The sequence below is a fragment of the Lepidochelys kempii genome, chromosome 5, assembly GCF_965140265.1.
Source record: "Lepidochelys kempii isolate rLepKem1 chromosome 5, rLepKem1.hap2, whole genome shotgun sequence".
Classification (NCBI taxonomy): Eukaryota; Metazoa; Chordata; order Testudines; family Cheloniidae; genus Lepidochelys; species Lepidochelys kempii.
Genome location: NC_133260.1, coordinates 103,526,234 through 103,543,349, shown reverse-complemented (window position 1 = coordinate 103,543,349; position 17,116 = coordinate 103,526,234). Strand labels below are relative to the sequence as shown.

Here is a 17,116-nt window from a genome sequence, read left to right as displayed (position 1 = left end):
CTACACGATATTGCTTTTCATCTGGCTTGCCAGAGGCAACACAATGCCACTGAGTCTGATAAGAGTGAGCAAGCTCAGGGAAACAAAAAAAGAAAGGCCATATTTAAAAAGGGGATGGCCAATTCCAGCATAGTTGACCTGTGATGGTGCACTGAAACATGGGCAAGAAAGGAAAAGGGGATGTTAAGATTATGACCACGTATCTGTGTGTGAATTGACAAAACAACATATAAATATACAGGGTGGAAGCGAGAGAGGCATGCAGAAGCTGTTCTCTTCATTCAAGTCACAGTTCTGGAAAGACTGTGACAAAGAGTGGAATGCAATCAAACACCTAGCTGCATCCTTGTTGATCTTACAGTATATGACTGAATCAACAGACTCTTTTAGTCTGGTGACAATGTACTAATCCCAACACTACAATCTGAGATTCTGGACAGAGTGATCCATTCTCATGCATATCACAAGGGAGATAATGAGAAAGTGCCACAAGTAAAAGGTGAATGCACTGTAAGTCAATGCCTCTGGCAAGAATCCAGGCTCTGCTCCAGCTTTCCCTTCAGGCTGATGGAAACTGGACTGCTTGGGACTTTTTTTTTTTTTTTTTTAAAGTTTATAGTTACAAACTGAACTACAAGTTACACAGTGCTCAATGACAGGTTTCAGAGTAACAGCCGTGTTAGTCTGTATTCGCAAAAAGAAAAGGAGTACTTGTGGCACCTTAGAGACTAACCAATTTATTTGAGCATAAGCTTTCGTGAGCTACAGCTCACTTCATCGGATGCATACTGTGGAAAGTTCAGAAGATCTTATTATATACACACAAAGCATGAAAAAATACCTCCTCCCACCCCACTCTCCTGCTGGTAATAGCTTATCTAAAGTGATCACTCTCCTTACAATGTGTATGATAATCACGTTGGGCCATTTCCAACACAAATCCAGGTTTTCTCACACACCCCCCCACCCACACACAAACCCACTCTCCTGCTGGTAATAGCTTATCTAAAGTGACCACTCTCCTTACAATAAGAAAAGGAGTACTTGTGGCACCTTAGAGACTAACCAATTTATTTATTTTATCCTTACAATGTGTATGATAATCAAGGTGGGCCATTTCCAGCACAAATCCAGAGTTTAACAAGAACATCTGAGGGAGGGTGGGGTAGGAAAAAACAAGGGGAAATAGGTTACCTTGCATAATGACTTAGCCACTCCCAGTCTCTATTCAAGCCTAAGTTAATTGTATCCAATTTGCAAATGAATTCCAATTCAACAGTTTCTCGCTGGAGTCTGGATTTGAAGGTTTTTTTTTTGTAATATAGCAACGTTCATGTCTGTAATCGCGTGACCAGAGAGATTGAAGTGTTCTCCGACTGGAGAGTGGGTTTGTGTGTGTGTGTGTGTGGGGTGGGGGGGGAGGGTGAGAAAACCTGGATTTGTGCTGGAAATGGCCCACCTTGATTATCATACACATTGTAAGGAGAGTGGTCACTTTAGATAAGCTATTACCAGAAGGAGAGTGGGGTGGGAGGAGGTATTTTTTCATGCTTTGTGTGTATATAAAAAGATCTTCTACACTTTCCACAGTATGCATCCGATGAAGTGAGCTGTAGCTCACGAAAGCTTATGCTCAAATAAATTGGTTAGTCTCTAAGGTGCCACAAGTACTCCTTTTCTTTTTACAATGCTCAATGGGAGCAGGAGCTCATGGGTGCTGAACTCCAACACTGTTTCCCCCACAGGGAAGAGAATAACTGCACTTCTGATTGAGTAACTTTCTTATTGTCTTAATACGATGGGAACAGAAGGTTTGAGGAAGATACACTGTGAAAAACAAGAGGAAAGAACACACTAAACATCAAGGTCTGTTCCATATGCTTGTGCAGTATGAGCTTGTATTTTGCCATAGTGTTCCATTTTCCTTGCATTACACATCATCCACTTCCGTCCCTGACTGTACTATTGGAGATCTAAGAGCTAACAGATTATACTAGTAACACAGAAGAGGCATAAATGCATGTGTGGGCTGTGCAGTACAAACTGAGCTTAAATTTAGGCTCTCACCGGACATACATTTAGTATAATCACTATTAAATGAAAGGAGCCTAACAGGTCAACCTATAATAAATCAACTCAAGGTTTTAAAGAAAATAAACCAACCTAATAGTGAGATTCTCTTTTTGGTGTTGCTACATGACACAGAATCATACAGATGTAGAGCTGGAAGGGACCTTGAGAAGTCATCTAGTCCAGGCCTCCACACTGAAGCAGGAGTAAGTGATAGGAAAGCATTTCTATTTTCCTTGCTACTTAAGCATTTCTGGTAAAAAAACAAAACAAGCAAAAAAAAAAAACAAAAAACCCTTCATCTGTTTTTCATTTTTTTTATTTACTTGTTTCCTGTTGTGTTTTGGATAAGGACTTCATACTGTTATGCTGCAATCCAATAACCTGTGTGATAAGCACCACAATACGTATCTATATTACTCTGGTGTACACTGAACCACATGATAAATTGCTATCCGCAGACGGTTAATGAAAAGAAACACATGGGGGGGGGGAAAAAAAGATACGCTGTTCCTCTGATCCGTTTGATTTTGCCAGGGTCTGTGAACTGAATGGGTCGCAAGACTTTCCTAACTGGACAGGCAAATATCACCTCCCCACCTCCTTTGGGGGGCATTCCTCTTCTCGTTATCTGGACACCACAGTAAAAAAGGAGAAAACAGGTTAGCAAACAAATGAAAGACTACATCTACAAATTCAAATGGATGACTTTTATTCCACTTATACTAGAACAGTAACAATAGAGGCCAGTGTCACATGAATACAGGAAAGGCAATGCTAGAGCTAATTTACACCAAGAGGTAAAGATCATTCTCTATCTAATTTAAACTAGGATGGGCAATGCCTACCACTGAAAAATCTCCATTGAAGATTAAGTCAAAGGGATAATAAAAACTGGAAAAATGACTTGCTTCTGAAGGAATTTCATGAAGATTCTCAAATGCTTAGCACGCAAAGGACTAAATCAAATCTCCAACTCATCCTCATAAACCAAAAGGAAAGCAACAAGGATACAGATCTTTCAGCCTGTCAGAAACAGCAAATATTTTAAATAATTAACCTGTGTGCACACTAAGTAGGTATTAAAAAAAAAAAAAAGGCAGGCAACAGTTAGGAACTCCTGTCTGGTAGGAAACTGAGGAAGGGTTTTGTTTTGTTTTTTTTTAAATAAGGTTAAGTTTGGAGAGACCACAATTTCTTCTCCACATCCAACCCCTGACCCAGCTCAGACCCACATTTTGGGATATGCCAAAGGCACAATTATTAGTGGATTGTGGGAGAGAAGCCTCCCCAAATTGGAGGAAGCCCTGAATTTGCATAAGATTGTAGATTCAGTGGCTGTCTGGCTGAACCAGTGGTAAGGGATGGGGGAAGAGAGAGACGATCCCACTAACAGTACCTAGGGGTGGGAAGTGTAAGCAAAGGAAGATGGAAACTGAAAGGACTGAAGAGAAGGAAATGATGCCGACCTTTTTTGGGAGAGGCAGGAGAACCTGGAGAGGAAGGAGAATGACTATTCTTGCCATCTTCCAACCTCTCCCACTCAATAATCTTGGCATTTCTCCCCTACCCTAAAAGGCCAACAAGAAGGGCAAAGAATTTTTAGTAGCACATTTAATAAAACCTAGTGATGAGAGTACATCTCCTAGAGACAGAAGAGGGCAGGAAACACGTAGCTCTGTGTGAACCAGGGCAAAATGTCATTTCAGACAACGCTAAATGGAAATAATTAAAAATTATTACCTTTAGTTCAAAACCTTCACCATCGATTCCAAATTTTTTCAGCAAGGGCAGAGCTGTTGCCTTAAGTACATCCACCTACAGTAAAGGACAAAAAGTCAGCCTCTTTACTACCATGAGATAAAACAGGCAATATTTATGTTCAAAGAAAGTTAAAGAATCATGTAAAGGGTTTTAAAGGATAGTCAATTATGAGCAGTCTAACGGTTCAGTCTGGGCCCTCCAGACTAAACAATACATACATATTATAGACACAGCTGATAGTGCTACCTACTATTAAGGTTGCCTGAAACTTCTCATTATAAGACCGTGTTTTCAGTTGCTTATAACTTTGCCCAAACTTTAACTGTTTGGACTGAAATTTCCCACACTGGATGTGTGCACTTTCAATTGTTTGAAAGTTGCAGCAAAAACAATGCAGCTGCTTTTCAGAATGAGGTTAAAGAAAAACACGTTTTGTCCACGTTAAATTCTTACAACCATTTCTTTGAGACACCCTAGCACCTCCAGACTTTGGAGCAGGGACTTGAAATAAGGCAGGGGGAGGATGACAGGGAGCTCACCCTGGTGCCAGGGATGCTCCTTTTGCTGGTTCTGTGGGAAAACACCCCCCAAATTTGGCCAAGTTGCGAGCCTGGGAATAGTTTCAGTTTGGATATGTTCAGTAGAGACTTGAGAGTCTGATAGTCCTCTGAACAGTCCGTCTGCACTGGGCATGCTCCAAGTCGAGGGCTGAGCAGGACCTTCCCTGCAACTGCTGCTCTTGGCTGCTATGGGTAGCTGTGGCGCTGGGCACCAGAATTGAGAGCAGGGAGACCATCTGTTCTTCACTCTCAAAGCTCCTCCTGCTGGTGCCCAGGCAGCACTGAGGAAGCTACCTGAATGGAATGAGAGAGGACAAGAGCCAAACCTGGGAGAGCGGCAGAGAGAATGACCAGAGATGGATGAGGGAAGACTGGAATTCAGACAGGAAGCCCCCACAGGGAAAGTGGGACTGTCTGGGTAAAGAGAGTGACATTGGGATTGGAAGAGACAAGACTAGATATAGGCCAGGTGGTCTGTGACCACTAGAACCCACTCCCCTCCAGAATCTGCAATGGAACCCAAGATTCCAGAGTCTTACCATTCCTTGGCTGAGAGCAAATATCTGTGAAATCCACTAGCAAAAAAGCACCCACCCCATCTCCAGCTAGTAGCTGGTCCACATAGATGACTGCAACCTACTTTTGCTATCAGTTATTCTGCTAGCTCAAATGGCAGACATTTTCAACGTGGATCTAAAGGTTCAAATCCTATTTCTGAGCAATGTGGGTGTTGATATGATGCCACAAGATGGAATTTGTTTTTGAGTTTTGTTTTTTAAAAACCTGGGACGTTACACATGAAAAACTATAATAAAAGAATATTAGACTTGCAGAGTCGAGGACTAAAGTTAGGAAATTACATAATTAAGGTTGCCTGTGCACCCTTAATTCAGCCCCCTTGTGCATGAACATCATGATACAGATAATCAAATATGATTCTTTTAGCATAATTTTGTTTATTTATACACACACGGGTGCCTAAAGTTTTGAAAGTCCTCTTTAAATCCTGACAAGTTATCAGAGTTACACAATGCTTCTCTCTCTCTCTCTCTTTTAAGAAAGTGTTCTAGTTCTGGTAAAAAACAGTCCTACTGTGCAAGTTAGGAAATCCCCTTTTGCAATCCACTGGGTTCAAAATACTCCTGGAGGAGGTATCTATGGGGAAAGCATGTTATGACCATACCATGGGACCAGACCAGCTTAAAGTCCAAGTTTGTCTTCAACAACTGCAAGACATTGTAACACTGTAGTTCCCAAACAAGATCAGGATTGTACTGGGCACGGTACAGACATATAATATAGACTGTCCTTCTCCCAAAGCGTTTACAATCTAAATAGAAAAGACAAGTGATGGGGTCCAAAGAAGGACTATTATTCCCATGATACAGACAGATTAAGGGTTTTGCCCAAGGTCACACAAGTCTGAGCAAAGCCGAGAGTTGAACTCAGATCTTCTAAATCCCTGTCTAGTGCCTTAATCACACAACCATCCCTCCTCCAGAGCCTCAGTTGTAAACCACAATATACTGTCAAACTCTACCAAGGTTTGGCAGCCATAACAAAACTCAGGACTGCATTACAAAAATGCTGCCAGAATTAATCTCTCTGTCCAGTGGTTACACTTATAAAGGTTAGCGTTTGTGACCAAATGTATCCTTGTTTTTCTTTTTATTGTATTAAGAAAACAAAATCATTTTAAAAAGCTATTCACTTGCCAAGAAACATTTAAAAAACCATTTTAATGAGATGACAACCAAAATGAACCCTAACAATAGGTGATCCTCCTTCTCCTAGATAGCCATTAGTTAAAACTCTCCTCAACACAGCGCCTATCCCTGTTAACACAGATAATGCTGGCATGTTGGCAGAGTCTCAGATTGGCTCCTGCAGTAATAGAAACACAGGAAAGCAGGATTTAGAAAACAGAAAAGGACAAAAAGTCAGCAGGGAAAAATTTTGTTTTCATGTTTTTAAGACGGGATTACAAACAGCTGTTGAATTTAAACAGATTATTGGAGAGTTTGCTTTTTAATTGCTCCCCAGCTAGAACCCTGTATAATCAACTTCATGCCAGTGTGAACAACATTTCAATTATAAAGTCCTGGAACCCAAATCTTATCATGTTAGCACTCAAGAGCCAAGATGAGGTTAAGGAACTGTTACGGGTATATATTTTAAAATCAGATTACTGCAGCCACGATACATTTGCAGTATGTCATGATAATCCCAATCTGTTTTCCCCTTGTTTGCATGTTATATTGGTGAGATGAAATCCCCTCCACTTCATAAAGAGAAAAGTTGCCCATAGGCATAGGGGTATTTTGAGTGGTCTGTAGCTACACCAACTCTGGATGTGAGTTTGGTAAATCTCACAAGATAAGGGGCAGGCCTGGTCAGACCATCATGAAAAATCTAGAGTATTGTAGAGCATGGCCTGGGTGACCCAGGAGAGGAGGTGGGCAGGGAAATTCTGCCATCCTAGTCTCTTCTCTGTGAATACTCCAGCATGGTGTTAGGTGCATGCTGCAGCTAGGGATGCTGTCTTTCTGGCAACTGAAGTAAAACTCTCAGTCACTGAAGTCATGTCACTTGCAACAGTGGGGGCGTCAATATCTCGGTTCAGCATCCATCCAGTCTGGAACATTTTCCCTGCAGTTCAATTGGCTTCAGTATCTTCCACTTCCTGCCAACGGTTACACGGTGTTGCTGCCTGCTGCTAAACAACAGTTTGTTTCACCCCAATGGGTATGTGTGCACGCACAGTCAGAAAGATGCTTTTGCATCCAAGGCACTATGGGCCAGACCCACAGCCCAGGGGAGTCTTTCCACAAGTCCTCCACTTATGGAAGTTTCACCTCTCCTCCCCTCTGCTCCACCGGTAGCACCTTCCCTGGCAGGAGGAGGGGTTTCTACTGTACCCCTTCTCCCCTTGCTTAGGGAAACTTATTGGATAGGGTGAGCTCTTTGGCACTTCCTTGGAGGGGGATAAGAAGTCAGGCATCTGCTGCTCCCGTTTCTAGGCCAAGGGAAAAAACAGCTAGAGCTCAGCAAGAGGCTGCAGCTGGAGTCAGCCATGGAAGGCAACCAAAAGGTATCCAGAGCAGGAATGCTCCTGGGCCAACCAATGTGAAGATAGCAAGGGGCAGGGAGGGAACAAGCCTGGCCCAGGAGAGGTGAACCAGACGAGCAAACAATCTTCATTCTCCTTGTTCACCAGCCCAGTGTAGAGAGCAGGAGGAATTAGCAGGGACTGTTGCAGCTACTCCTCCGACCCACTTGCTCTGCAGCTCACCTGAGGCAGAATGAGTGGGCCCGACAGTGTAACAGCAGCAACTGTCCTTGCCACAACAGTGACCTTTGGTTAACGTCTTAAGGTTTTCTTCACAGCTGTAAAGGCTGGGATCAAGGAGTTTGGGGGTTTGCTTTTCACAACGAAAGCTTAGATTCTGTAGGTGAGGATGAGATTGGTTATACTCACTTGGGGAAGCTTCCCACTCAGCTCAGGCCAGCCAACCCTAGCATAAAGATGTTACATCACAAAAAACGATAACGTCCTATTGATGACTACAAAGGAAAAAGCTTCCTCAGCACACAGAGGCTGCTCTCTTTCTTGTCCACATATTAAACTGTGATGGAGAGATTCTCTTCTCGTGCTAATTACAGTGGGGAAAAGCATTTTTTTTGAAGCAATCATTTTAGTTAAACGAGTGAAAATATGGATGAAAATGCTGAGGTAATGTCCATTTACAAGCTACTGGCTGTTAGAGAACTGCTGTTTTCTTTCAGATGTACGTTGGGGACTTAGGCCTTGTCTGTATGTAGATGTTACACCAGTTCAACTAAAGTTGGTCTAAAAATCCAAGTGCTAGTTAAACCCATGCAAACCCCCTGCATGGACACTCTTGCATTGGTCAACTTACTGGCATAAGCCATGTTTAAGAGTGTCTATGCAAGGTTTTTCACTTGTTTAACTAAAATGATTTAAAAATACACTTCTTATCACACCAATGCAATTGTGTGTGTAGACTAGGACTTAAACACGTGCTTCAATGCTGTCCTGAATAGAGGTTCTTGTGGGTAAATATAGTTTTAGTCTTAAATGGACTTGGTTTTTGATTATTTTATAAGCAGATGGTGCCCTGGAGCTGTGCGTGGAAAAGCTACAGCAATTTGTCCAAAAAATTGTGTTCTAGTTTATCCATCTGTATATCTGGCTCCAAGATCCAGGCAGTTTATTAAAAAGAGCAAATTAACTTTAACATATTATGGATAGTTTAAAATTGGCTTTAAAAAAAAATGCTTTTCCCCACTGTAATTAGCATGAGAAGAGAATCTCTCCATCACAGTTTAATGTGGACAAGAAAGAGAGCAGCCTCTGTGTATTGAGGAAGCTTTTTCCTTTGTAGTCGTCAATAGGACGTTATCGTTTTTTGTGATGTAACATCTTTATGCTAGGGTTGGCTGGCCTGAGCTGAGTGGGAAGCTTCCCCAAGTGAGTATAACCAATCTCATCCTCATCTGCAGAATCTAAGCTAACCTTGCATAGACACTTTTAAACCTGGCTTATGCCAGTAAGTTGACCAATGCAAGAGTGTCCATGCAGGGGGTTTGCATGGGTTTAACTAGCACTTGGATTTTTAGACCAACTTCAGTTGAACTGGTGCAACATCTACATACAGACAAGGCCTAAGTCCCGTCTCAACAAGGATGTGTTTTCCTGAATCAAGCCTAAATGTTTAGATATATGTCAAAGCTTACTTGAAAACAGCATTCAAGTTGGGGTGCTTTTGCCCACTGAATTTTACAGGGAAGATTTTCTCCATCACCATTAAAGAGAGGCAATTTAAAATAAAATTGCCTTTGATTTTTTTTTTTAAACATTATTGGTTCAATGAATATCTAAAATAGCAGTAAATGAATGATGAGAGAAAAACATTTCTTTTTTCAATTTAATTCCATGCCATTTGACAGCCCTTTGTGTATAACTAGTAACGCTCTCTGGAAATTCTATGATAGAACGTTTTTTCCGTCCAAGAATGCCAAATTGTCAAAATTAAAACGTTTTGTGGAAACTGTGTGATTCTGCCAGAGTTACAATGTTCCAGGTTTCCTGGCAGCTCACCCGCCTGGCAGCCTTCCATGTTCTTGGCTCTTCAGCAGCAAATCTGGTGTCCTGACAGGGAGCCGGGAACAACTGGCTCCCAAAGACCACAGCTCCTCGGTAGACTGGGTCTGCCAGGGTCTGTGGCAGCACGCCAAGTGGACTGTCTCAGACCAGGTATTCCATTCTCCTTCACAGAGAAGTTCAATTTCTTTTTTCCCATTCCAAATGGGATTTAAAAAAAAAAAAATTTTAAATCCTCCGTGAAATGGAATTACCTTTCTCCACACAACTCTAATACCCAGTTTCCATTTCCCCTCCCATTTGTGTGGATGCTTACAAAGGAAATCGGAAGAGAAAACATTTTTTTAAAACAACAAGAAAATGTAGTTGTAAACCACAAATACTGGCTGAGGGACTGAAGGGCCAGTCTAATAGCTGCAACTGTACACAGTGCATTTTTAAACTGGTTAGATTTCCATCTGAAAGCATCCCTTTAATCTAATCACAGGAAGGATGGCAGTCTCCAACGTACATCTGAAAGAAAACACCAGTTCTCTAACAGCCAATAGCTTTTAAATGGACATTACCTCAGCATTTTCACCCATATGTTTTCCTCACCCCCTTCCGTAATAAGACTACCGTTTTTAGATTGAGCACTGAACTGTCACTAACACAATTCATGGCAACTGTGGCTAAGTTCAAAGAGCCATTTGAACTTGTGTTCTTATTAGCTTCTTTCTGAACAATCAGGCTGCTTCCTTTCTGCAAGCTGGCTTGTAACTGTACAGCAGCTGAGTAAATTATGTACAGCGCTTTTCCTACTGTAACTGAATTAGTGTTGCATGATCTTTGTTTCAAATGAACTGTGGGCTTTATTTTAGCATCAGTATAATCATGCACAATGGAAACAATAAGAAGCATTCCTACTTCACAGAAAAAGCCCCTCAGAACTTCAGAGACAACTTCCTCTTTTCATAGTACTCTGGAGAATCAACCTCTCCCATCCTTAAGATTAGGAAAAGCAAACTTGGTGTGAGGGACAAATGTGTGCAATGTGAAGCCTAGAAGGATTGCCCAGGAAAGGATGAGAAGCAGCAGAGAACTGAAGTCAGAAACTGGGTTAGAAGCTAGCAATGGGACCAGGATGCAGGGGGTAGGGGGAGATGCAGAGAGGGGCTGAAATGGAAAGTGTCATAACTGAAATAATCTGAAGGGAGCCATACGGGCAGAAACATTCATAGATATTTTGGCATCAGATGTTCTATAAACAGCTGTCCTGTCTACCTTGCTTTGATTCTTCCATCTTTCACTTTTTTTTTTTTTTGCCTTTTGCTGTATTTTGGTCTCTCTGTCTTTCAGTGGGCTTTTCCTTCATTTTACACTTGTCTGCAGTGTTATCTCATCACCCACCAACCCTTATTTCTCAGCGTTGTATTCTCCCTTCTTCCTCATCTTGTCATGTTCCCCTGCTCGTGTCTGCTCTACTTCCCTTTGTGACATTATTCTTTCCCTCTTGGTTTCTCCTTGCATTTTTTTCTAAATCCACAGAAGTTAAGCACTGAGGCACTTATGAAAATCTCACTTGGGACCTATCTGCATATTTAAAATCTGGCCCTATGATCTTGTCACAGGTGGCACACACAACCCCATATTCAGGGCAGGCCTAAAAGTCTCACTGCCAGAAACCAGGAGGTGAAAACAAGGGTGGATCACTCCAGCTGCCCTGTTCTGTACTCTCCCCCTGAAGTTCTGATTCTGGCCACTGTGGGAAACAAGATACCGGCCAAGACCATGGTCTCACCCAGTATGGCAGCTATTGTGTTCTTTTGGTCTTGGAAAGAGCTGTTGAGCCCAGCAAGGGGCTGAAAGAACTGTGGAGTGGGGGAAAGATTTATTTTGATTTACGCTAATATCTGAACTATGATGTTTCTTAAATACACGAGACCCCCAAAAACTGGGGATAGTTCACTTGCAATTGGCTGGGTGTAGTTTTTGAGAAGCCCCCATAAGGGAAACCTAGGGCAGTGGCAGGGTGTGACGCTGGATCAGTAAGACCCTGGTGCAGATCTAAAAAGTCTCTTATGCGTCTAGCTTCTCTGATCCCGATTTTATTTTGTCTAAATGCTGAAGGAGAGTACACTGACTGAAATGTGGTGTTTACTTCCTGATTAACCTGATGGCTCCCGAGACAAAGTAGCACAGAGCATGGTGAATCCTACTTAAAAATACAGTGGGGTTTTTTGTCGATGGGGAGGGAAGAAGAAAAGAGTTGTCAGGGCACTTAATGAAGTTTCGTTACTTACTGAAGGGTCTACTTGATCGTTTGTTACTCCCCTGAGGATGATTCTTAATGGATGTTTCATGAAAGGTGCCAAGCAGAGCAGACTTTCCAAATAATAGCCAATACTACGGTGGGGGCTGCAGTCGTGTTCCAACACCCCCCCGGACAGAAGACCAGGCTGATAATATAGGGTGGTACCTTTAGAGAGTGAAGAAAAACAACTGTCATTACCACACTAGAAACTAAGGAAGTGTAACACTCTGATACACAATGATGTCCACAGTGGGTCAATTCCTGGACAGAGAGGAATTTACAACAGAGGCAGGCAGCACTTCCAATGCACTACTCCCAACCCCACTTACCTCAGCAACTCACTCTGCAGGGCTTCTCTCCATTAGAGATTTCTGTACCTGGGCACATGCATCAGTGCAGATGCCCAATACTGATGTTAAATGGGGCTTACGCTGTACAACTTACCTCAGTTTTTCTATACTGGGGGAGCAAGAGGAAACTGCACTGGAGCCTTTATTTTTATTTAAAGTTAATTTTAGTGATGTTATATTACACCATAGAGGGCTCACCTCGGGAGGCTACAGTCTTGAGTTCAACAGAGCTATCTCATCTCAACTAAAATAACTGGAAATAGCACCCAGTGCAGCAATTCCTAATGCAGGCAACCCATCAGAAGGGCCACCACCACCTAGTGAATCACTGCTACTAATTCAAGTTGTGACACAAACCAAGAATTCTCCTCCCAGAAAATTCCAAGTTACGACTGATTCATATTTCTCTGAGCCACAGCATTATAGCAGAAAGCAAACTTAATAGAATATGAATCACTGTTTTAGAACTTCCTGGCTTTGGCTCGTTCTGATTCATCTCAGAGCATTTGTGTATTTAACACTTGGTCCTCTGGAAACAGACCACCATCTAACCTGTCTACCTCCAGCAAAGAGGTCCCTTCTCCCAGCTCCAAGTGACATACCATGGAAGAAAGGAACAGAGAAGAAGAGATAGTTACCTGTTTGGTTTATCTCAATCCTAGAGCCATTGGTCACTTTGTCAATCAGTCGTATAAAACTTGCTTCAAAATCTGTTGGGGGTGGAAAAAGGGTTGATTTTAAATTATTTTCTTTAGGAAGTTATTCCTGGAAAAGTATTCAGCATTCATGAGACACATGTCAATAAAGCTCTCTCTCCTCTCAATACCCCTGGGAGGATGAAGATAGACGGCTGGCTACTATTACTCCCAATTTTAGATATGGGGAAATAGAGGCACAGAAAGGTTGAGCGACTTGCCCAAGGACATGGAGGAAGTCAACATCAGGGTTGGGACTACAACTCAAGAGTTCATTGCTACTTGGAGTTAGGGACCTCCTCTCTCTTTCTGCATATGGATACTGGTAAGAGAAATATTCCTAATAGGTTTATCAAATGGGTTGTTCTCCAGAAATGGCATAATTCTGAATTTACACAAAACCACCAATGAACCCTCTTTCACGAAGACTCCATGAAAAAACCATGACTGAAGACACTGGAAAATGCTTAGAGCAGAGCAAAACAAAAGAGTACACGTGTCCACGTGAGAGAGTGGGAAAGGCGGAGTCTAGGCAGCTGAGCTGAGCTGAGCTTGCTGCTTTTTTACAGTAATCATTTCACTGTTACCTTGGCCTCCTCCACTCTTCACCAGTTTGCTGTCTCCCAATACTTCGATTGCAAGCTATTTGGGACAATGGCCATGTCTGCATTACTTGTACAGGTGCAACATCTAACACAATGGGGCCCTGACCAGGACACGTACATGTTACAAGTTAATAACCACCAACAGTTTTTTCCTGTAATTATAAGTTCTCTTTTTAAAGGATTTTTAAGCCTTTTGTTACAGAAGATGACTTCCAAATGCAAAGTGCTGCTGCTAAAGAGCTGTTAAATAGACACCGTCAAAAATCCCGGCTGGAAAGTTTTTATCTGCGGTTTCTACAAACAACACCTGAAGTGACAATAATAAAGATTAGAGAAAAATATTTATTTTTCCCACCTACTTTCCATTTGTTTACTCTGTGCATTACAGCACTTTGCACAGACTTAGTTGCTCAATTTTCCAGTTGTGGACTCTCTTAAACAGCAACAAGAAAGAAGTGTTTTTAAAGTGAATATAGCCAATCCACCCCATATGAAGGGAGACTCAGGAGCAAGTATAGAACCTGAAACTATGTAGAAAACTTAAAATCCAGTCAGTTTTAAAAAGTAAAACCATCCTCTTGTGAGCAGGCTGTGCAACTCTAGCTAATAAGTCATTAAATTAATATAGCTCCTTTTTAAACTGTGACCATGTTTTGCTTTTTACTGAATTACTTAATCTACTGATCGAAATGGTTGCATAAACCATTAACTATTTGCCACAACTACTGTTCCAATTATTCACTATTCATTAATCAATATGTACATGCTGTAGATGGTTGCTATCACATGGTGTTGGTTCCACTCTCAGCTTTGATGACTCTTACACTCACAAAGCTTTCAAGATGGCACTGTGGTGATTTCCAGGGCGAATGTGTGCTTACGGGAATATTTACAATCTTTTCTGAGAACAGCCTTGCAGACAAGATTTCACTTGCACAAATATTCAGTCATGAAAATCAAATAAAAGGGGTTGCAAATACCAATGCAAATTCATTGTTTTTCATTTGAAAACTTTTCTTGCATTAATCACAATTCAAGTATTAATCCACCTTGGCCAAAAATAAATAAATAAATGCTGTATCTTGTTAAAAAGGAGTGGTAAAAGCTACATCCTCTACATCAGTGGTTCTCAATCAGAGGTCCGGGGACCCCTGGGGGGGCCATGAGCAGGTTTCAGGGTGTCTGCCAAGCAGGGCTGGAATTAGACTAGCTGAGGCCCAGGGCAGAAAGCCGAAGCCCCACCTCATGGGGCTGAAGCCTGGGGCCCAGAGGCCAAGGACTGAAGCTGAAGCCTAAGCAACTTAATGACAGGTTTCAGAGTAGCAGCCATGTTAGCCTGTATCTGCAAAAAGAAAAGGAGTACTTGTGGCACCTTAGAGACTAACAAATTTATTTGAGCATAAGCTTCATCGGATGCATGCAGTGGAAAATACAGTGGGGAGATTTTATATACACAGAGAACATGAAATAATGGGTGTTACCATACACACTGTCTCCTGCTGGTAATAGCTCACCTTACCTGATCACTCTCGTTACAGTGTGTATGGTAACACCCATTGTTTCATGTTCTCTGTGTATATAAAATCTCCCCACTGTATTTTCCACTGCATGAATCCGATGAAGTGAGCTGTAGCTTACGAAAGCTTATGCTCAAATAAATTTGTTAGTCTCTAAGGAGCCACAAGTCCTCCTTTTCTCTAAGCAACTTAGCTTCATAGGGCCCTCTGTGGCATGAGGCCCCGGGCAGTTGTCTTGCTTGCTACCCCTTAATGCTGGTCCTGGCTTTTATATGCAGAAAAACAGCTGTGGTACAAGTGGGCCAGGGAGTTTCTATAGCATCGAAAATGGTTGAGAACCCCTGCTCTACCTCCTACCAACCATGTGACTGGGGCAATAACATAGTTAAATAGTATCACAGCATTCAACCTGAGTAATAATCTTTGAGAATTTGGTGGTTTTGAGAGATACTGTTGGAGCCAAGACATAAGTGGCTGCGTACAGTGGTTGGAGCAGGAATCAAGCCAAGGGTCAGAGCCAGTGACAAGGGGCAAGGATCAGGAACAAGGCAGGAAGTCAGACCAGACCAATGTAGCAACCAGGTACAGCTCAGTTGTGCCAACAACTTCCTGGGCCTCTCTTTGGGTTTAAATAATTAGTCCTGACCAATCAGAGGTCCCGGAGTTCCTCCACTCAGGACCCAGGAAAGGCCTCCCAGAGGAGCTTCAGGTTTCATGATCTCTCCATGCAGCCAATCAGTAGTGAGCTGCTGAGTGGAAGTAGGGAGCCAACAGTTGACTGGGAACTGAATTGACCCAGGTTTAAGACCTGTTGGTCACGACAGGTACAGACTTAACCACCCTGTAGACTGAAGTTTTCTACCTGTCAGGCACAGCCGTGGCTGTGCAGGCCTCCCCACACAGCTCTGCCATGTACTTGAACCCTGACACTCGAGGAACTGAGTTTGTGGGAGAGGGGGTAGCCTACTCTTGATGAACATTCATTCATTCATTGAACAAGGGTGTTAAATAGCTACGATGGTGTCTATTGTAACAACTATGATGGTGATAACTATGATAACAACAACTATGATGGTGTCTATTGTAATTTACACCCAGAACTAGACTGAAAAACTCTCCAACAAACTCATTTCTCAGGGACTGCCCATGCAAAGAAATCCTAAGACACTCAAATGGAATTAGATTTTTTTTTTTAAAAAATTCATTTCTACAGTGCCATAGATGTACATAGTGCTGTACAAAAATGGAGAGGGGTTCCTGCCCTAACCAGCTCAGGATTCGCTCTTAAAGCTATACACATTGTGGGAAGTTCTTTGAAATCTTTAGTAGATGGATTTATTTCCATTATCTTCACAGCTAGCTGCAGCTATTTGGCCTGAGGGAAGATGACAGCAAACAGTGAAAGAGGACCAATTAAAATGGTTGAGAATGGGAAGCAGACACACAGCCTGAACAAGCAATAGGCATGCAGGACGAGGTGCTGGCACCAGCAGTCAATGAGTGGGACCATTTGATCCAGAATCTGAATGGTTCCTGGAGCGCTCAGTCCTACTTAGAGGCAACCCATCCCCAGATCTGGCAATTCTAGCGAGCAAGGTCTGTGTACTGTTTAATCAGGGGGTTAGAATCACCCATGCCACTTCATTCTTGGCATCTTCTCCTTTCCTCTACAGTATCAATTGATCTCTCTGCAGCTGCAAAAGCCACAGAACAGACAGAATGATCTTCCATTGCCTAGATGAGCAGAGCTAACCAATGGCCCAGAGGAGAGGGCAGTGAGATAGAGCGAACAGGGTCACTGGGAGGGGTAACCTGGCTCCAGTTTGGTCTATGACTGAAGATGCTGGGAAGATGACAGAGGATTCTGACGGCAATCTGATGAAGTCTGAGTGACCAAAAGGACTAATTCATTAGAAGAGGGGGGCCCATATATCATGAGGGTCAAATTCTACCCCACTGAAGAACGTAAAGGCTTTTAAATTCATTGCACAATCACACGGAATTCCCCACTTCAAGGCCATCTATGACAATTCTCATGATAAGAAGAGAGACAAGGAAATGGGGGTCCACTGCATCCCACGGAAGCCCTCTGATTCTTCCCCTCTCCCCATTTTCTCCTGCTTTGTCACCACACAAT

The 17,116-nt window shown here is 42.4% G+C and overlaps 1 protein-coding gene across 4 annotated transcripts in view; it reads right to left on the bottom strand.

The window, feature by feature from the left end:
- Nucleotides 1-17,116, bottom strand: part of RCL1 (RNA terminal phosphate cyclase like 1) — a 57,064-nt gene that overhangs the window by 37,840 nt on the left and 2,108 nt on the right. For all 4 annotated transcript variants that reach the window (XM_073345255.1, XM_073345256.1, XM_073345257.1 and 1 more), the window contains exons 2-5: nt 12,801-12,872; nt 11,802-11,977; nt 3,814-3,888; nt 2,577-2,701 (exon numbers count right to left, since the gene is read on the bottom strand). In XM_073345255.1, coding sequence (XP_073201356.1) covers nt 2,577-2,701; nt 3,814-3,888; nt 11,802-11,977; nt 12,801-12,872 — 448 coding nt within the window. The remainder of the gene's footprint in view (nt 1-2,576; nt 2,702-3,813; nt 3,889-11,801; nt 11,978-12,800; nt 12,873-17,116) is intronic.